Genomic DNA, 21346 nt, shown 5'->3' on the forward strand with positions numbered 1-21346 from the left:
TCTCTCTCTCTCTCTCTCTCTCTCTCTCTCTCTCTCTCTCTCTCTCTCGCAGGCACACTTTCTTTCCCCGTGGTTCTCGTCGTTCATGGAAAAGACGCTTCGAAATATCTTCCAGTTATAGAGGCATTATAAGTGCCGCGGGGAATAAACAGCCTTAAGTGCGCGCACCACGATGCGTATCGGCTTTTCCCATTACAAACCTGAAAAGACGTCGTCTTCGTCGACAGTCGTCCTTCCCCCTTTTCCGCCGTCTGCGACCGTCTACGTCCTCTCCCTTGCCCCCGCGACGTCGCGCAGCTTTTCCATTTTCACCTCTCGCGCCCATTCCCGCCCCGTCCTTCGCTCTCTTTTCTACCCCTCGTTGCCGCCGCGGTCGCATGGCTGCGTGCCAGTTGCAGCTTGCAATTGCAGCTGCATATCTCGACCGAGGTGGTGGGAAAAAAAGAGAAAGGAGCGAGGAGGGGGACGCGAGGGTTAGAGGCGCAGGTGCAGCCGGAAGTACGTCGGGGGTCCGAAGGCGGGGGAGGAACGATGAAACTCGAGCCTCGGGAACATCGTCGGCAACTCCGACGCTTCCGGGGAGCAAAGCCGATTACTGTTTTTGTCGGGTTAATTATACGGAATTGAGTTAATTGCAACTTGATGAGATCCTCTCTCGATGGATCCGCCTCGAATCGAGAGACGATCGAGAACCCGAAACGTCAACTCGACCGTTTGTCTCTCGCTCTTGAGGGAACGAGAGGGGGCTGGGGGTGCGAGAGTTGCCGGTTTGCAATGGGCACGAGCCGCGTTTCTCCAACCCTCTCGAGAGTTCTACCTTTAGACGGTAAAGAATTATTGTTTTCCCGTGTATCGTTCTCGCGAGAACCCTTCGATCCTCGGATTTTCAACCCTTCCACGTACGCGACACCCCTCTTCCCCCGCGGCCCCGCAATAACAACTTTTCCACGGCTACCTTTTTCGAGGATTTAAACTTTCCGCGGAGCTACTTTCGAAGTAAAAGCGCCCGTCGTCACCGCGGTGGCGCGAGTTGTTAGCGGCACGTGCACCGGCAAAACCGGCGGAAAAGTGGAAGGCCCTATATGGAAAGTTTCTCGCAACTTTGCTGATTGTATTGAGCGAGCGATGCATAATCCAATGGAACGATGACGGGGAAGACGTATGGGGATAAAAAGCGCGAAGCATGGCGTAAGCTCGCCCTTATCTGACGGTGTATCCCGTACAAGATTTACCGAGTTTACGTGGAATCGCGAATACGAAGTTCGACGTTAACGATAGGTGGATTTTTCCTTTCTCCCTTTCCTTCTTTTTTCTTTGCGAAGAAACGGGGTTACGTTGCGAAATGGCGGGATACGGAATCGAGTGAAAAGACAGGCGCAATCGTATCGAGAAAAATTGCACGCCCGCAAACGGAACGAATAATTCAACGACGTTTCGAATGTCGCGCCTAATTGCTCTCGATTTAAATACTCTGCCCCGCTGGTAAACGGGGATATTCATTGTTCGCGCGAACGATTCAGCGTAGCGACTTAATTGTCACGACGAGCAGGGAAAAAGAATATCATTGTACACCGGGCGTGTAGAAAGCGAACGAACTGGAAATGACAAAGGGCAAAGTGGAAATTAATTAAAGGCGACGCCGATGTCGTGCCACGTACGTAAACAGGGGTATACGAATTAATTTTCCGAAATAAACGTTGAAACAGAAGATTTGGCCGCGCGCGAGTCGTCGGGTAGTTCCATTTCGCGGGAGAATAGTTTTCAAACACCCTGCCGCCGCCATCCGACACCCTTTCCAGTTACACGGACATTAAAAGTACTACTTAGAGTGGCAGCAGTTATATATATATAGAAGGGTGCAGAGAGAAATGTGGGGAGGGTAGAAGCTAAAACAATTAGCCGCGCAGCAGTTTCCACGGGGGTTAAAAGGGGCGGCGGTCGGAGGGTTGTGCAGGTTGCGGGGGAAAGTCTCTGATTCACGGAAATTTCTCTTCCTTTTCGGAGGCCAGACAGGACCCGGCTTCTCGCGAAAAATGTAATTAAATCTCCTTAAAGCGGGGCACACTCGTTAACGAAGTTTAGCCGCTTAGGCGAAAAGAAGCTCGATCAAAAGTACGACTAGTGGCTAGATACCGACTTCTTTCCCTTACTTTTCCTCACTTTTCCTCACTTTTCCTCACTTTTCCTTACTTTTCCTTACTTTTCCTTACTTTGCCTTACCGACCTACCTCTATTTACCACACCTCGCGCTGTCTTCGTCCCTTTCGTCCCATTCACGCCGCCGGAAAGGCTAAGTTTTATGCTTCCCTCGCGTTACAACGCGAAAACGCGACGCGCAGATTCCTCCGAATTAGTCTAATGCGTTCGTTTAGAAGGAACGTTTCGTTGAATGTTACAGCAGCCGGAATGGCGGATCGAGATTAGATGGGGGGATCGCGAGCACGCTGGCGTTCCAGGTATTCGAAGGAAAATTTCGCTGGAAATTAATTCCAGCAGATATCGGTACGCTTCGTAATCGTGTTTCCGGTCCACCATCGCGACTCGCGATTTCTTCGCTGATGCAAATAAAATAAAACAGACGCGTGTGTCGTGTCGACGCAATGACATAAAACCAGCCGCGGGTGTCCACCGAATTCACACGAATTCACACGAATTCCCACGAGTCCGCGACCCTTTTCGAAATTGAACCGCCGTTTATCGGAAAATAACCAGCATCTCGGCAAGATCCAGCGTCTCGCGGCCGCGAAATTGTAGGCGTGCTGGAGCAACGTGTTCCGAGATAGAATCAAAATGGAGTAATCTACCGTAGGCTATCGCCTAAACGCAAACGGCGGCTCCGTTTCGAATCGGTGCAATCTAAGATCTACCCTCTTACACCGGTGTTTTTCGATCGAGCTGAGCGGAGTGTGCGCGGGGGTCGTTTACTCGACCAAACGGTGGCTGGTCGTCGCGCAATCGGAATTCTACGTATCGCGGTGTACGTCGAATCAACGTCACTTACCGCACGGCCCACCGATGCACCGGCATGTTCCATGTCCTCCAGAAGGTGTCGATGTTATCCGCGTTCCACCAGTCGCAGTAGAAATTTCGATCGGCGAAGTGCAGCAGCTCGCCCATCAGATTGAGGAACGAATGGAACATCAGGTAGAAGAAGCACAGCCAGACCAGGTGATTCGGTATCTGCGGACACAAAACGAACACGAGCGTATGAGAAACGGGATTTGGAATATCGACGAGGGTTGTGGCGCAGCCACGGGCCGCGACGTTTATTTAAGTCGAATAGACGTCCCTTTCATCTTCCCTGTTTACGCCTGTGAAAGGTTTTTCGCGCGTGCACGGTTTCGCGCGCGTCGATCTTCGTTGGATCGCGGACGTGCAACGCGGGCAGAGAAACGCGTAGCCGGCGGCTATGCCAGCCAATATTTTATGTTCTTTTGTCTCGTATCGTCGTCCAGGGGGCTGCTCGTTAATCCGACGCGAATTCGCGTCCCTCGATATTCCATTCCCCCAGCCTACGGGCGGACGTGGAATTTCGCGTAATTCTTAACCAGCGTTAGCGCACCCTCGCGGGGATGAACCCCGAGCGACGCATCGGGGAAAAGGAACGACGGAAGAAAGCAAATGTGATAGTCGTTGAAGCGCGGCTACTAAAGGAACACGGTGGCTGTTTCGCGTTGCGAAATATTTAAAATGACCCGCTAATGGCGACACAAAGGACTAACGGGTGGGACGGAGGGGAAAAGAGAAAGAGTCGCGGGTGTTATTCGCATTGGACTCTGGCCGAGAGGTAATTCCACGCTCGAGTCCGCCCGAGTCCTCGTCGAGTCGCGTTGGTGGGCACCGTAGGTGGACGGTGGCGCGAGTTCTCGGAAAAATGGCGAGCCGGAATGACATCACCCGGAGCGCGATCGCTATGAGGCAGAGAAGAATCGCGAGGAAGACGTAGAAGAAGTAAAAGGCAATCGCAGCGAGATCAGACGGATTCTTCCGGCGTAACTTTCTTCCATTCCTGCCTGTCCCGCTCGGTCCGACGAAGAATTTTGAAGTTATTTCGTTTCGAATGTCTTCTCTAATTCCCCCTCGAGCAACCTCGCCCCGCTTCCGGCAGCCCTTTACGCGCTCCAAAGGACTTAATAATGTTGCCAAGCACAAAGGTCAAGTCTCTTCTGCCGGCAGGCATTCGTGGCACTTTTATGAAAAGAGAGGGACAGCGCGTCTTTCTTCGCGGAAAGAAGGGGGTCGTCCCTCTGTCTCTCCTCTTTCATCAACCCCTTTTATCACCACCGTCGCGCCGCCACCGTTGCCCCCTTCCTCGCGACCAGCCCACGTACACCGCAAAAACTTAGCTCGACGTTTTAATTTCGTTTACCCCGGCATACCGCCGCTCCGAAGGTTAGAGCAAGGGACTAACGCGAGACCACCCGTTGAAAGGGGCGGGATAAAACCCTGTTGAACCGTTTGAGACACGCCGATGATACCACAAAGGAAAAAGCGGTCGGGTAAACTTTGAGTCTCGGCTTCCTGGCCAGGGGCTATCTCGCAAACGAAACGCCCTCCACCCTCGACCGGAGTTTCCATCAAGGAGGAAAAATCTTGCCGGGTGATATGTGACGTGGCGGAGCCAGGGATCGGCGCGGGAATTTGAATTTTCTCGGTTCGTTTCGCCGGCTCGTGACAACCAACTTTTCCTATTAGCTTTTGTCTCTTCGACCAACTGCTCCTGGTTACGCTACTTCGTTACGCCCCTTTTCACGCGTTCGCTGAAAATTCTCCCAACGACTTTTTCATGGGCCTGTGCGCTCCGTTTTATCACCGCCGCCGTTCTAATCAGTTTTAATCCGTTTTAAGGAGAGGCGTGCAATTTCGGGATGATCAATGGACGGAAATGTAGAGGCTCGCGAGAACTCGTATCGGGGGTTGTAACGGAGTATTCGGTAAAAAATCGAATCACGTTTACCCCGAAAGTCCGACGAGCTTAAACGCGGCCGACGTCTTTGGCGAGACGGAAAGAAACTGCCACGTCTGGTATCAGACGTTTCAGAGTATCGAAGATCGTGCCGTTATTAAAGCAATATTTTTTCAAGGGATCGTCTCGTGGCTCAAAGAGCGGAACGGGAGATCGATCTCCGATAGAAAATCGTATCGCGTTCGTTGAAGAAGAAATAATGACGAGGTTAAAGGATCGGGCAATTTCGCCGTCGTCTCGGCGAGACGTCTATAAAGTTTGCTCAATTTTTCTCCCGTTCCTGATTGTTATTCTTACATCCCGTTCTTCATACGATAACAGCTACTCGAGTTAGATTACAGAGGCGCGCAGGCCTCGCTGCTGCAGTAAATAGTACGTGACGTGCTCCCGCGAGAGCAACGGTGAACAGACGAAAAAGGAGAAGCAGGGAAAAGAAGCGAGGAAATAAGAGCGCGACGCTGAAGCGCGGCAGGGGTTCGGCTGAAAATGGAAAATATTGATTAGCTACTTAAGAATGCGTAAGAAAATTGCCAAAGATTTCTGCGCCGTCAGGATTTGAGGACGGAGAAACGATAAGGACGTTAACGCGTTGCGACTAGTCAAGGAAATACAATTATTATCCCTAGTTCCAGGGTTGAAAAGAGAGTTTCACGGGGTAACGTAGGAGAAAGAGAGGTTACTTATCGCGAATGGTACGTCGAGGAACGAGAGATCTCGACCAGTTGGCGACGTGCTGAAGAAACGAACAAAGCTCGGGACGCCGAATTCCGGAAGACGATCGCTGGACATTCTCGCCCCCGATTTTTACGCGATTGGCTAACGATACCGGCCACCACGGTCGTGTCCATATTACGTTCAACCGTGGGTAAGTACATATCGGAAATTCAATGGACCCTCCTCGTCGTATGCCTGAATCCAATATGCCTGCATTATTGATGGAAATCGATCGATCGTTCCTTCCGTATATATGCATAAAGCACACATTACAGTCTAACGCAGGACCACCTGCAACGACGGGACACGACACTCTCTCTCTCTCTCTCTCTCGTTCTCTCTCGCTCTCTCACCAGGCCCTTCGTCTTTTTCGTTAGAGGGGCTGCTGCCGCGCGTCAAAGAGATTCCGAAACGAGCGACGAGTGGACGGAGCGAAGGGTCGTGCTCGTATAAAGCAGATCGATCTAAGGAAACGACCTCGTTGGCAGCGGACTGCAGGAAAATTGCGTTTCCCCATTACGACGAGATTAAAGTCTCGTCCTACATTGCAGTTTCAACCCCGCCTGCCGCGCCGTCTGCGCCCTCTCTACGCCGATCTATCCCCTTGGTCGAACACCGGCATCCTCTGTCTTCCAAGTTCAGCCGAGGTTCGTATATAAGAACCGCAATTAACCGACGACGGTCATGGTCTGTGGTCGCCTGCGACCAGCCTCGCAGTTATTTGCGGTGTAAACGAAAATAAGGATTCGCTGTATGAGCCTCGTGTATCCCGGAGGTGCTCTCTCCCGTCTTTCTACCCTTCCTCGGGCTTTCTTTTCTTCCTCGGGCTCTCCTCTCTCGCAGATTTCATTGCTCGATCGACAAACAATTATTTTTCCCCGCTTCAAAACTACCCTCCTTGCTTTCTCTTTACCTCTTCCTCTCTCCCTCGCCCTCGCTGCCAACGCGATGCGGAGAGGGTGGAAAACAAGAAGGGACAAAAGAGGCGTCTCGAGAATGAGCAATCCTTCTCGTGGCGTGACTTATGAGATTGGAAGAGGAGTTTTCGTTGCGCTCGCCTCGAGGAACCTTCGACCGAGCCACTTATATCTCCCAGTTAAAGCTCGCGTCGATATCGCTCTCGAAGACGGTTATTACCGGTCGACTTCGCTCTTCGATTTTTCCGGTAATCCCCCTTTCCAAAAATTATTTGATCCCCAGTCCCAAGCTTTCTCTCTTCCCTTTTCCCTCCATTTTTTCCATCCTTTTTCTCCTTTTTTTCGCGGGGAAAGAGGTCGAGAGTAATCCTCGATGATTTAGAGAGAGGGAAACTTGATTTTTCCACACGAGACGACGGACCAACCAGACCGTTGTTTGCACGTCGAGCCGCAGACGTCGATAATTAATGACGCGATAGGTCCAATTAACTAGCGCCGGGGAAAAATTTGTTAACCAAGCCCGCCGATGCGTGGCTTTTTGGCCGGCGTTTTAATCGCAAACAACCAGCAACGCGACTAACAGCGAAAGGACGCTATTATACGCGCGCCGGGAGGACGTTCGCGGTAGTCGCTTTGGGACCAAGTCATATAATTGAATTCGGTTCACCGAGTCCGGCTCACTGATCGAAACACTACGGCTGGCTAGTTTCGATCTGGAGCATTTGGACTAACGAGAGAATAACGAGCACGAGTAACGACGATCGAATGGAATCGGGCCGTCGGCCTGGACGTCGCGTCGTGGCCAAGTGGAACCAACACAACGGCGAAGGCGCGAGACGGATGTACTGGGTGATTCTTACAGAATCGCCGGCTGTCTGCGAAGATTCAAACAGCGTCATTCCGGCGAAGCCTGCGGTCTGTGATATATAAGGGTACCCGCACTGTGGTGCATTTATGGTCCTTTACAGGAGGAACCAGAGACAAAGGTCTCGTTAAAGACTCGAGATATTTTTCGAATCCGGTAATCGAGCGAAGCCTCGCGATTTCGAAAAGGCACGAAAGATTCGGCAAGGACGAGAGGCAATTGCAATCTTTTCCGTAATTAAATAGCTCGAGGCAATTTTTTATCCGGATTTCAGAGTCTCACGCGGGGCTATAAATTCTCGCGAATTCTTGGATTAACGATGAAAGTAAAAATCCGGTGAAAAGGCGCGGATTGGCGCGAAACGTTGAAAAATCCATCAGTTTCTTCGACGAGCGATCCAATAATGAAATAACGATCGATCACCCTCGGTAAGAATCACCCTGTACGGGGCTGCATGATTTCGTTGGCGAATGCTTGCTCGTATTTGTCCCACCCCACCGACCAATGTATTCTTCGCGTGGCAATTGATCTTTCGTTTATCGAGCACCAGCCTGACACTCGATTGGCCTTTAAACTGCAAACGAGGACGTTCGCGTAAAAAAGTCGAGTGTCGCGAAAGTGCAGGACCCTTTCGGGATACGGTGACCGATATTAAACATTTCGATTGTCAGGCAATATTAGTCGCACGCCGGGTCGCTGTCACGGTAATACCGGTACGGGCCATAAATTTGCGTTTACGCTTTTCCGCGTTCCAGTTAAAAATCCTTCGTCCATTATCGACGACAGGGGTTGCTTATTTGCACGACACTTGTTGTTTCTGTCCGAGCGTGGCTTTCACGTTAATACCGGAAAATGTTGCGGACAGGGCCAACTCGAAAACCCATTTTTCTGATTACCCTTCCATTAATGCGCCCACCCCCGGCAACCCCCACCCTCGCGTCGGGATCGCCACCTACGGCTGGCTTTTCGTACGCGAGTACAACAACGGTCCGCGATATCACGTTATACAGAATTAATCTAATGGTTTTTATCGTTGATGATGGACGTTGTTCCTTTGATACGCCAGTCGGCGCGTGTATTTTACGCATCGCATACCCGTTCCGACACGGTACACGAGACCGTGCGCTGTTATCGTTGTAAACCCGAAGTGAAAATTTTAATTAACGCATTGAAAGCGCCGAACCGACGGCGCGAGAGGCGAAGAAGGAGAGAGAAAGAGGATCGAGGGTGTCGGATCGCGGCTTTAATGGTACCCGCAAATGTTACGTGTCAAATTATGAAGCGGTGTTTTCCGAGTTTACGTCGCCGGTTATGGGATAACGCGGTTATTTCCCGTTCGAAATTCGATAAAATCCATACATACACAGAGAGGGTCGTCGCCGGTGCTCTCGTGCCTTTGCAAACCAACGACACCCGAGAGATATCGCGATCCAGCCATATTTCCCGACTTTCACGCCGCGCTGTCAACGCGGCCAACAATCGAGGGGTGTAAGAATACGCGACGGGAATTAAGACAAGACGCGAGCTCTCGCCTCTAAAACTACCCCCGGTACCAGGGGTACCTCGGTTTTAAAGGCGGGTGAAAACGCTCGAGCGAATGCAGCCTCCGACTGCTAAACGTCGTCGTCTTCGTCGGTGACGCGCCCGGAGCATCGCGAGCTTTAGGAACCGGCCAGGAAATACGAAGTTCGTAAGAGAATTATACGTGTACGTGCCGCATCGAGGCTACATTGCCTTCCACTTGCGGAATCGACGAAGCAACCGACTTCTCTCTCGTTCCGCGTACAGAAACGTCGCCCGCGGCACGACAGAGGAAAGAATATCTTATTATGAGGGTGAGCTCCACCGGTTCTCCCTGGAAGCGGTGCCTCGAGTCGCTGGCTCGATTATCGATGGTGAAGGCGACACGAGTTACAGGAAAACTCCGTTACCTACGAGTCTACGACTTCTGCGAGCGTATAATTCACGCGGAGGCGACGTGCGCGGCCGCCGCGTCGTTGTACACGGGACGAAAGTTGAATCATGAATTCGTACGTTTCGCGAAAGTTTCGGGCGAACCGGGGTGCATTGAAACGCTCGTAGCCCGCCTCGGCGTTTCGGTTGCCGGAGTCGAAACTAAAGCGTTCGTCGTGTCTATCCGCGGCGGGGGATTTGCAACGGGGGCTGTATTAAGCGGCACACTTATCGGCGACACGGTTTCCGGCGACGCGTCCCAGAGATCGAACGACGCCTCCTGCGAGGACCGAGTTGGCGAACACAACGGAAAGGAGATTGAATTCGCAAATATTGCTCCGAGGCTTTCCGCCTGAGAGGTCTTCGACGGGATGGCGAACGGTTCTGGGAGGATCTCGCGGGGAACACAGGTGCAATAATGTACCGCGTACGCGTTAGGTACGTACGAACGCTACCGAGGGAAAACACGAGACACGGGTTACGGCGAGAACGCGGAAACGCTCGTGGAAGGTTTAGTAATTCTAACGAGGACGCCGTTCCCGCGTTCGGCATCCGCGAATTCGGGCACGATTAATTTCGTCGTATCGCGAGAATCGCGAATTATCGTGAATTCGATCCCGGTCTAACAAGCCGAACGGTCGAGTGCTTCCGGTCGGTGGCTCGCGTCTACCCTATTTTCGACTCGATTGGATTATACTCACGGCCAGTTTCAGCAAACGCTCGGAGGCCTTCGCCACGTCCATGTTCTGAAAAATAAACGAAGTTCGATTATTAATGCGAAGAAAGCCACGTAAGCGGTAAATACGAGCGGAATTGGAAGTTGTAGGAGGAACGGGCGCGGATGGTGGGATCCGGGTGAAACAAGGGTACGAAACGAAAGTTCCTAATTGGATTCAAACCTGCGGAATATGTAGCGGGATTCGCCAGTTCGCGCGGAAATTTTTGCACAATGATTACGATGAACAGCGGTAGCTCGTAATTAAAACATCGAAATAATTAACGGGCTCGTGGTTCTTGTAGGTTCAGCGATGTAAGTGCTATCGCGCGAGTTCGGAAATGTTTTGGAACGCTTGAAAATCGTTCGGACGTGTTTCTACGCGTGAAAAACATCGCGGAAATATTTACCATGGCCAGCGATGAAAACTGAATTATATCGGTGCGCACTATGTCGGCTATTTTTGTCGTTTTGTTTATTTGCTTTATAGGAAGAATGATACTTTTTTGGGAATAAATTTCGCGCGTTTCTTTGACAAACGTATAAAATATATAGACGTAACCCAGCACATCTGTTAGTATTTATATTTATTCATCGTAGTGTATGTAATCCGAATATATCCCCGAAATTTGTCACACTTTGCGCTATATCCAGTAGCCAGTCCCAATGAAAATATAATGCCTTGAATGTTTTCCCTCCGCGAGTCGTGTCATGTAGCAAGGTATCGTAATGGCACATAATAAATAACCATGTTCTTCGGAAAATCCTGAAATACCGTGCCGCGTTTAAAGAGTCCATTTTATAGACTCGGTTTTACGAATCTCTCTCAGGGAAAATCGCGAACCTGTGCATATACGGTTAAAAAGAAAGGAAGAATTTCGTAACGGTACCGAAATTAAAAAGCAGCCGGCCGGCTAGCAGCGACGATGGCAACCGCGTAAAGGTCGCGTAAACGTACGTCGATTAAAACGGCAAGTGATAAACGGAATGAAGAACACGAAGTTCCACAGATTAACAGCGTTCGGTAACTGGGCGCAACGAGTACTTGCGGTCGCTGGAAAGTATCCTCTTATTCCCCCATACTCGAAAACGTCGAAGGAGCTTTCCAGCAATGGAATTGATATTTCGTGCGGTGTACTAATTGAATACAGGGGAAGGAAACTACCCTTCCGGCGTTCCGCTTAAGTGGCGGTTTGTCGAGGTCCCTCCGAATGGCACAACACGAGAACTCGCGAAGCTTATATACCCCGGCTTACAAATAAATACCTAAAGAGCCTCCTGTCGATTTCAACACGCCATTTGTACGCACACGTACACGTGTTCACATATCCGGCCTCGCGCGCGTACGAATGACCCTACACGTGCAAGTACGCGCGCATTTGCGAGCTGATGATCTTAGAATCGTGTACGGCATATGGAAATTATCGATGAGAAAGGTGGGTATGGATGCAATTTTTACATATGGACGCGAAGAACGCGGCGGGAAGTTTCATGCAAATACAAAGTTACGCGTGTGCAACGTGAACGTAATTCGATTCCGTTCCGGAGATGGCAATTTCGCGAACGTTTCGCAGATTAAAACGAAACTATGTATAATTATACGCATCCTGGGATTCGTAATTACAGTGCTTGATGCATGTTCGTTATAAACCGGGAATATAATATTCTAATTTGAGTGGACCCGCGCGGTCTGGGAACGCTCGAACTCGCTAACGAGATGTTCCCTGAATTGACGCTTAAATAATCGTTTTGATCCGCCCGATAAAAGTTTCGCGAAGAAGATAATTGGCGTTCCGCGAGAACGCCGGGATCCGTGGATGAATAGAATTTACAGGGGATTATAGAAGCCGGCCTGCTAGTTCGCTCCTATGAATTTATCGGACGACGAGGAGCCGCCGAATTAAGCAACACGTTGGATCGTTTAACCGCAAATGTTCGGGATTTTCACGGACTTTAATACTTGATGCTCGAAACAATTACTCCGTTAAATAGCTCGTACACGCGACAATATGGGCGATGAACGAAACGGCTAGCCAACCACCGTGACGTATATGGAGCGAAGTAGTTTTCGTTCATTAATGGAGAAATGAAATTACACGCGAATATTAACCTGTACAAAGGACCTTAAACCTACCCACTTTTTCATCCACCCGAGTGCGGTGAATGGGAGAATAATCTAACGAGCCATTTATAATTGGTTCGATCGTGTCATGGATTAGGGACAGGTAGATTTTAAAGGTAGATTTTAGAGGGAGATTTCAAAATCCACTTTCGACGATAGTAGAACGACAGTGGTAGGTATGTTTGGATACGAGAAATTAAATCAGCGAGCATACGATCGACCATTCGAGTACGCAAGTGTGTATATACGCGTGTAGAATGTATCGGAAAGCGTATAATACGGCAAAGTCGATGCATATCGCACGGAAGAATTTCCAAGTACCGCTATACTCGCGTAAGTTTGCAATTCGGAAGACTCGTCAACGACTACGAGGAACCGGGTTACAGATTTCCTCGAGATATTCTTTCTTTACGGCTTCGTGCCGCGCCGGAGTGCTCCGAGGGACCTCGCACCCCGAGCGGCCACTCTCCGACTCACCCCCGAGAGCGTAAGAGGGCATCGCATTTCTCGAGACAATTAACTACCGTGGCATAAAGCTTCATGCTAACATCACTCGAGCGAGAACCCTTTGACCCGAAAAGCGATCAAAGCCCCCAAGAATCCGCTTTAAACTACTTCTCTCTGCAGAGTTCGTCCACGAAAGGCTCTGGCAAAAAATTACGTCCAGGTTCGAACGTGTGCGGCCGATCCGAGGAACGACAAAGGACTTGTTGAATTTCGCCGAAAAACCGGCGGTATCTCGAACGATCGCGTTTCTATTTCCAGCTGAAAGGGTGCTTGGTTGGCTCGAGAGGTTTCGCGAATGAATGGCACAGCTTGAGCCGCGTTCAGCGTGCACAGAAGGGGAAAGTGGAGAAGCGTTCGAAGCGAAAATAAAAGCAGAATGTATCCGTGCCTCTTCTTCCTCGGCGTCCTGACCGTGCGCGAGACGTTGCGCGAGGATCGATCGTCTTTGGTCGAATCAAAGGCCAGAAACCTTCCGGCGAGAAGCCTTAGCGGGCACAAAGGGTTATAATAAGCCGTCTCTGACGAAAACGCGAGAGCACCAGAGGCGTTGGAGCAGTGGTAACTCGAGCCCACGAGCCGGCACCGTTGTCTACGCCACTGAAACTGAATACTGTTCCCCTGGAACGGAACGCGGCCAATTCTTTTCGCCTCGCGAGCGGACCTATAAGCGCTTCTTCGGACTGGGACGAGACGAGGGAGAAGAGAAAAAGGGAGGAGTGGCAAAAAGGAAGGGAATGAGAAACGGTGGGAAGAAGCCGTTTCCATCGTACCCGCGCCGGTCAGGACAGCTACGCCGTTGCAGGCTTGCGCGCTATCGTCTCCTTCTTTCGACATCGTTTCAATTAGCGGCCGGAGATTTACGACTTTGCATCCACCAACACCTTCTTGTCGCGCTGCCGCGAGTATCCTCGAGATACTGGCGACTCGCAGGCTCCGAATTGAATTCCACTCTAGCCGACAATGGCGTAGCCGTCTCCTATAGCGTGCGTACGCGCGTGCTATATCGCCCCTTCATCTAGTCCCGTCACTCGCAGCGGAAAAATTAGGGGTAATTCCGAGAGGAAGGGTCGCGGTGGATCCGATGTTAGCTCGAGCAAACGACGTGGAACAGGCTCCCCCCCCCCCTCTCTCTCTCTCTCTCTCTCTGTCTTCCCTTATTCCATCTCCTATTTTTCCTCGAATCAATTCTCCTGCCTCTTGTCATTTATTAAACGTCATAACCGACGTAACCGTACCATTCACGGATGACGTTGGGTTCCCGAGAGGGCGTGGAAAGACAGACGGGGGCGATACGTTTTTGAGGAACCGTGAAACTACGTCTGTAATTGAATTCCCATCACGGTATAAGCGGAAGTAATAGCGCTTCTCGTTTCGCCTGTCAGTACAGCGCCATCGTTATCACGAACTGGCGAAAGAATTAAGGCGTTCTCGATAACTTTTCTGTCTCGGTTGTTCCCCGAGTCGACGTTCCGTTACAATCCGATACTTTCAGCCGGCGGTACTCGATGTCCGCCGCGAACGAGAATATTCATGGAAGTCTGTTAACGATCGAGTGAACAGGACCTCTATTTCTGGCGAGAAAGGTATCAGGAAGCCACGTCGAGTCGACGAAATAGGATAGCCGGCTTCTTGTCGGTGTCAAGGGCGAAATTATTAAGGATACCTTTCCATTCGTAATAATCTTGGCTGTCAGTTGTACAGGAAGTATCGACTTTTCAGCCCCGACGAGTTGAAATATTTTTACCTGTCGCATTTCACCTTTGCCGCCATCTCGAGTCACCGCTGGTCGTTTCACCTTTCAGACGGGACCGGACAAATATCCGACGCACTGAAAATTCCTCCCCGACGACAACGTTCAGCGGGAAGCTTTCTCGAGGCCGACATGAGGCGGAAGTAGAAGAAGCAGTACCGAGCGAAAATAAAAATATCATTCGGAAGCCACCAACGGGAGGAAAAGTCGGACACGATTTTTTCCCTTGCTCGACTGCTCGTTGACCCGCGTGCATTCGCGGTCTCCGAAAAAGATTCCGTATAACATCGGGAAAAAGGAAAGACCAGCGAGAGCAAGAAAAAAAGAAGAGAGAGAGAGAGAGAGAGAGGAGCAGGAGAGAGTTTACGAGCACCCGCGATGGGAAATCGATACGATATTTCATCCGTTTCGCCGTCAACGATCTCGAAGGTGCGAACGGCTAAGTTGCAGTGGCTGCACCCACCGACTCGCCGTCCTTTGTGCACCCTCTAGCACCCTCGAAAATCCTTTAAACGTTCATCCCTTTAAGCAGCAGCACGTCGTCGAGCCGATAAGACGACGCTCGACGCGACCACGCCGTCACCTTTCGATCGGTTTATTGACCTGTAGCGTGAAGTCATCCGTGTGCAGGTGCGACGCGAGCGATAGACAAAACCTACCCCTTGGCCCTTTTACGCGTCATCGATGGCACAAGATTATCGGCGATCCGTGAGACGAATCGAAATCGCCCTTTTTGCCATTGACACGATTAACTTTCGAGTTTACGCGTGTTGATCGCGTCGAAAAATCGCAACTCGTTGGAGCACCCCTTGGTCTCCCCGACGGTGGCCGAGTTTCTCGACTCCGTTTCTCTATCGGATGATCTTGACACTCGACACGAAGATTGGCAATTCGAAGGTTACACGACCCGCAGTCGCGGAATGAAATCCGCGCCAGATGGGTAGCCTTGTTAACGCGTAAACGTCGGGGTAATTAGTTGACGAGGTACGCGAATCGTACAGCGAATGAAGCAGTTGTTAAGTCCGATTAAACGTTGGCCTTCGCGTACGATGAATACATCGGGACGCGTGTACGTGCGATGCAGCGTCGATAGCTGGCACGTGATGCCACCCGGGTGTAATTAATTGAAATAATATTGCAGCCAGGTGGGAGTAGGCAGCCATTAGAAAGAAACGAATCGCTACGGAAGCGTTAACTGCCTGACGAACGAGAACTTTATTAATAAAAGTCCGTTTGGTAACCGCCTCGATGTTAATTAGAGGTAAGGTAGCAAGTTCGTTGATGTTGTCGAGAACTGTAACTTCGGCCTCGATACAGGCTACTCTGTTTTGCAATCTCCGCTCAGTGGAAATCGATGAAGGAGGAGCAAATAAATTAACAGTGTTAATTGAAAAGAACGCGGGGCTTCGGTGAAATTTCTCGTAATTAAAAAGTGATTAAAACGAGTGCGATTGGTCTAATTACGCCGAAATTTCGCGCAAAGACGTAAATTGGGAAATGAAATTCAGTTGGCAATTCTTCCAGTGTTCGAGGCGAAACAAGAAACCGGGAGTTTTTAATCGTGACCCATAGCCGAGATCTTGACGGCGGACGAGAGCAAAAAGATCCCAAGACGGATGGGATTAATGTAAGAAAGGGAAGAAGACGCGTGGACTATTTGTTACAAAGGGTGACTCGACGCAACTTCTCGAGAAATTCGAGTTATTACGGAAACCTCGCGGGATATGGTATTAACCCCTCGAGGACCGAGTGGCTCTACGAAAATCGGTAAAAAATTCCCAACATTTCCTACTGTCCGCTTAGTAAATAATCGCGATGCCCAAATTGGTATTCTAGAAAACACGAGTGTACGCGATTTTGTATAAACGCCGAGGACAAAGCAAGACCTCGTTGACACGGGACAAAGAAAATTTCGCGTAAAATGGAGACCGCGTTAACGCGAGTACGGTCTTCGAGGGATTAAGGAAATTAACGAAAATTTAAACTATTACATCCAAAGCGAAAATAAAAAAAGATATCAACGTCGAGATTAACGCGAAATGCAATACTCGCAAGAAGTAGCAATAACGCGATGTGTAGCCAGCGCAAAAATACGAAACACACCCTAAAGGGAAGCACATCCTTGAACAACCATGGCCGGACACTTGGTCGTAGAACTTGGTAACAACAAGAGTCGCCCCTGGGCCAAGACAGCCAGTCAAAACTTGTGCACCCGCGATTAGATAGTTCTCGCCAGTTTCTCATCCCCTCGGTGCTTTTCCAACGGCCCCCTTCCTGTTCCTCGACCTGCTCCCGGACGGATTATTAAGCGTTTCCATAACGCCACGAATCGGGCAGATCAGGCTAAGTGGCGGCGGCGGTGGCGTTCACCTCGCTGGAAGAGATTTCGCGTCGTTCGCGAACAGACGGTCCTCCATCGGTACACGATTTTCAATCGCGGACAAATTGCCGTCGGTAAATCGTTGGAAATTCCCTCTAACCGTAAGATCCCGGAACCCGGTGTAGAACGCGACATCGAGGATGGAAAGAGAAACAGAATTGGAAACAGTTAAATCTTGGTGCAACGATCGGACCAAGCAGATATTGTTCTCAGTCCCGTTGTTCCAGCCTGTAAAGGAATCGCGAACCGGCGATATCGATCCAACTGCAAGTAATTACCGTGCAGGGTGCACGAGAGTTAATTCCGGGGTGGCAAGCTCTTTCTCTATCCATTTCCACGTCGTCCGCCTCGTCATTTTCTCTATCTTCGATCGCTACCCATACCCACCCCTTTTTCCAACCTTTTCCCACCCTTTCTTTCACCCTGGCCATCTCGCCTGCCTTTCTGGCGGACAAATTGGATTCGATAATTGCGAATCACGATGGCAGAGACGACAGTCACGTCGCTGATCGGCCGACCAGCTGGCAGGGGAAAATGTCTCCGTCTTTCGATCTACTTCGCGATGGTCTATCACTGTCGCGAGAAGCTTGACACCGAGAGGCAACGAGAAGAAATCGATTTCGTGGATATTGCTTTTCACCGCGCGCGCGGCCGCCAATGAATCGCGGGCATCCACGAGAATTGATAACTGCACCCGCTGCTCGTCGCATTGTAATTACGCTCGCCCGTCCCTCTTCGTCTTTCGTTTTTGCCAACCGACGCCACGCCCCTCGCGGTTCCGCCATCGCCAAACGGTTACTCGTTATCTCGATATTGTCTTTTGTTACGCGCATAAAGCGACCAAAAGAGTACATTAAGGAGAAGTTTCAGTTCTTTAGCGCGATGGCCTAGGATACCGGGTTTGCCTCAAAGTGTCTCGCAAGTGGTAGTTCTCCATGGTAATATCTCAATTTTCGAACTCGTAAAAGATGTACGACGCGGCATATAGAATACATTTTTCTCGGCGAGCCACGTGAATTATGGAAGAACGACGATAGAACAAACTTCTGCTTTAACCGGTTTCGAATTTTGCACCCCCTTCCAACGAGAGGATAACGGGAAAGATATTAGAAATATAAAATTCTTTCGCGTCTGACCACGCGTCGCTCGATCCACTAGCTCCCGTTACCGCGTACTTCTCCCGTCCGAAATTCCAGACTTTGGCCAACTTTACGCAGAAGAAAGACACACGCGTTGTGACGAGCCATTCGAAACAAAGGTTTCGCCGAAATTCCCAACGTTTCACAATGGCGGTGCACGGATTGCAGCCGACTACATTATACGGCCATCTATGGATATAGCTGGTAAACCGCGGATGTCCGGCGCGGATCAGCCGTGGTTAAAACTGTCCGCGTAAAAGGATCCATTTAAATCCACGAAGCTGGCGAACACGCGCGGGAAATTTCTGCCACCGATGCACACTGACAGCGAAACTATTCATCCCCTCGTTAACGAACAATCAAAACCGCAGGGTGGTGGAATTTTTTCAATCAATGTCACGGGATTAAATGAATAAACGTCAGATTGTTAATTACCCTCGGTACTTCTCTGGCCGTGAAATGAACTGGAAAGTCTGTGATTCAACCGCTAACAAGAGAGGCAAAGAGTTACGCGGCCATGGAGGATCAAGAGGAGCAGTGAAAGAAACGAGGGAGAAGAGGATGGAAATAAAAAGAAACGGGGAAAACGATGCGAATGAATCAGGTATAAAAAAAAGGAAGGTGAAGAAGAGAAAATCAGGGAATAATGGCGGCAACACGGGTACGGTATTCGCCGGTGCCCCGTGTCGTATCCCCGCGCAATTGCCTCTCGTGCTACGCTAATTCCACGTGCTCGCGAAATTGCCGTGGACTCGTTACAAGCACGAGATCGTCGTTGTCTTTATCGCGGTGGCCGTTTCGCGTCGGCCCGATGCCAGATGAAAAATAATTCCGCGACATTACGACCGCGCGCTCGTCCTCTTCGCTAAATCGCGCGCGCGTGTCGCCGTGACGCATGAACACGACGCACGGTGGGAAATTTCGCTGAAATTCTAGCCAAAATTCAATTTTTCAAGCGTAAAACTGCGTTTTGCCACGTTTTCGTCTATCAAACGCCGCATGAAATTTCGAAATGTAATAATCGATTACCGACGTACAGACCATCCATGATCCAATGATAGGAATTTTTGTACAAATCGAAAGACGCGTTCGTATTTTGGCCAGCCTTTCGACGAAATTCCCCACTGAGCGACGTAATTCTTCCCTTTCGACTCTTTTTGACAATGCAACGATTCGATTCGACGGCTGTAAATAACGAATAAAATGCCGAGACACGGCACGATTCGATAACGAATAACCGGGCAACAAGTAAATCGACCCATCGACGGGAATGAACGAGCTTAATTGCGAGCTCGCCATCTCAAGTTCCGTCCCCCGTTCCTACGCTCTCCACGAATTCCAAACCGAAAATACACCACGGAATTATGAAAGACTGGCTCAATTATCGAACAGCGTCGTCCGTCAATGTCGTTGTACGTTCAACTTTATCGTCTCGACCCACCACCGACGTTATCCTCCACCCGGCATTGTGCCGGTGAATAATAAGAGATATAATCACGGTATTCTCCGAGTTGCATTCCGTCCAAATTGTCCGGCAAGCTTATCCGCGATATATACAGCTCCGGCTTGATTACGTCGTTGGAGTCGTGTCGCGGTACAGGAGCGGAAACACGCGCAATTTCTTCGGGGATTTTCGCGTAACTCGAGGCACCGCTGCCATGTTTCCTAACAAATGATCCGGCCTGTCAAATATAACCAGAAGAAAGGGGACGAGGGGACCGCTTAGCGGGGCGAGATAAAAACTGATGGGTCGTCGGGGCCATTATCGTGCGGCGTGCGTAGAAACGCATCATTACCATGGGGTGCAGGAGGATTTTCCGGACGTGACGGGGCGCGAGAGGCTGGACGGGAACAGGTTGGGGTCGGCCGACCATATATTTGTGCGTATCGTAGCCAGCAGTCTGGGAATTACGAGAAAGATTGATCGTACCTATTTGCCGAAACCAAATTACACTTCCGTTCATCCGCTCTCTCTATCTTAGGAGCCATTTCGCTTCCGGTGGCTAGTTTCCTACTAGACTTATTTACGACCGTTGCTATAAATAATTAGCCGCCTTTAATAACGTCCGCGATACACGTCGATGTATCGGGCGATAGATTATTATTTATATCGGTCGAGAATAAAAGGGATAAACGAGTGATGCACGGCGTCGCGATACCACCGTGCTACCAACCGCTCGATGCTTCACGGAGGAGAACGGACGGGAAAAATGGAAAATTGTTTTCCACGATGTACGGGGCTCGAGACGGGGGTTCGAGGTCCGACACCCCGTAACGAGATTTTTCATCCGGCGTGTTGCACATGGGGGATTCGTAACGAGGTAACGATGTAAGACCAGATGAGACACTTACGCTGAACGGTACCAGCGAGTTCTTCACACACGGGATCATCCATTGCTGGAACAGCGACATGACCACTTGGCAGCCGACCACCACCTCCAGGATTCGTTTAATCAGAAATCTGCGCAGATAAACGAAGCGGTTCCCCGCGTTACGTAATTACGGACACGTTGAAAGCGAGCGAGCGGAACAAAAATCTCCCTAACCCCCCACTCCTCATTTAAATGTATCGCTTTAGTTCCGGCACAAAATGTAGCGAGATTCTAGTTCCGTGAAAGCATGACCCATTTCCACTGCACGTTAGTCAAACAGAGTCAACTACGTCTTTTTAGACTACGTCGCGACTTTTCTGCAAATAATACATTAGCCACGTTGGTTACATTTCTCTTATCATGCACACTCCGCGCACGTACCGAAAAATTCGCCACGCTCGCCGGGAAATCCAAAAATATGACTCGAGAAGGGAATCACGCGATATGACGTTTCTTTCCCCATCGCAATTCGTCCCGGGGATTTTCGTGGGCCAACAACTGCCGGTGGCAAGAAATGTCGGCCAGCCAGACTTCTCTTTTCCCGATGCACTCCGCCCGACCGAACCGGCTGTATGCATCGTCGAAATACGTCCGTACAGACGGAGGAAAGTGTTCCACGAAAATCTCCGGGATTCCGGATACAATCGGAAGTACGAGGCCGGAAGCACGGAAAGGAATACATCACCCGGCGAGTCCATCCAAACGTACCCGCTCTCTATTTTCCCAACAATAGCCCACTTAAATCTAATTTCGCGAACATTTCCGCTCGCCAACTTTGCCTTCTTCCCTTTCGTTCCTTTACTCGGCAAAGGAAGTACGCGCCATCGAGACCGACGAAAAAGGGAAACTTTTTCGGCCAGTCACGGAGACCCAACCACGATCACTGGATACACGCGTGGACAAATGCGTACACCGTGTCGGATAGATTAAACACCGAGTTAACTTC

The 21346-nt window shown here is 50.2% G+C and overlaps 1 protein-coding gene across 2 annotated transcripts in view; it reads right to left on the reverse strand.

The window, feature by feature from the left end:
- Positions 1-21346, reverse strand: part of mdy (diacylglycerol O-acyltransferase) — a 95122-nt gene that overhangs the window by 4680 nt on the left and 69096 nt on the right. Inside the window, exons 8-11 of one of the 2 annotated variants that reach the window (XM_017911347.1) lie at positions 20381-20489; positions 10117-10161; positions 3002-3180; positions 442-595 (exon numbers count right to left, since the gene is read on the reverse strand). In XM_017911347.1, the coding sequence (XP_017766836.1) occupies positions 475-595; positions 3002-3180; positions 10117-10161; positions 20381-20489 (454 nt within the window). In that variant the 3' untranslated portion in view covers positions 442-474. Of the gene's footprint in view, positions 1-441; positions 596-3001; positions 3181-10116; positions 10162-20380; positions 20490-21346 lie in introns of those variants that run through there. The other variant, XM_017911346.1, reaches the window with a different exon arrangement.

Source organism: Eufriesea mexicana, unplaced genomic scaffold (genome assembly GCF_001483705.2).
Source record: "Eufriesea mexicana isolate 0111107269 unplaced genomic scaffold, ASM148370v2 scaffold124, whole genome shotgun sequence".
Taxonomy (NCBI): domain Eukaryota; kingdom Metazoa; phylum Arthropoda; class Insecta; order Hymenoptera; family Apidae; genus Eufriesea; species Eufriesea mexicana.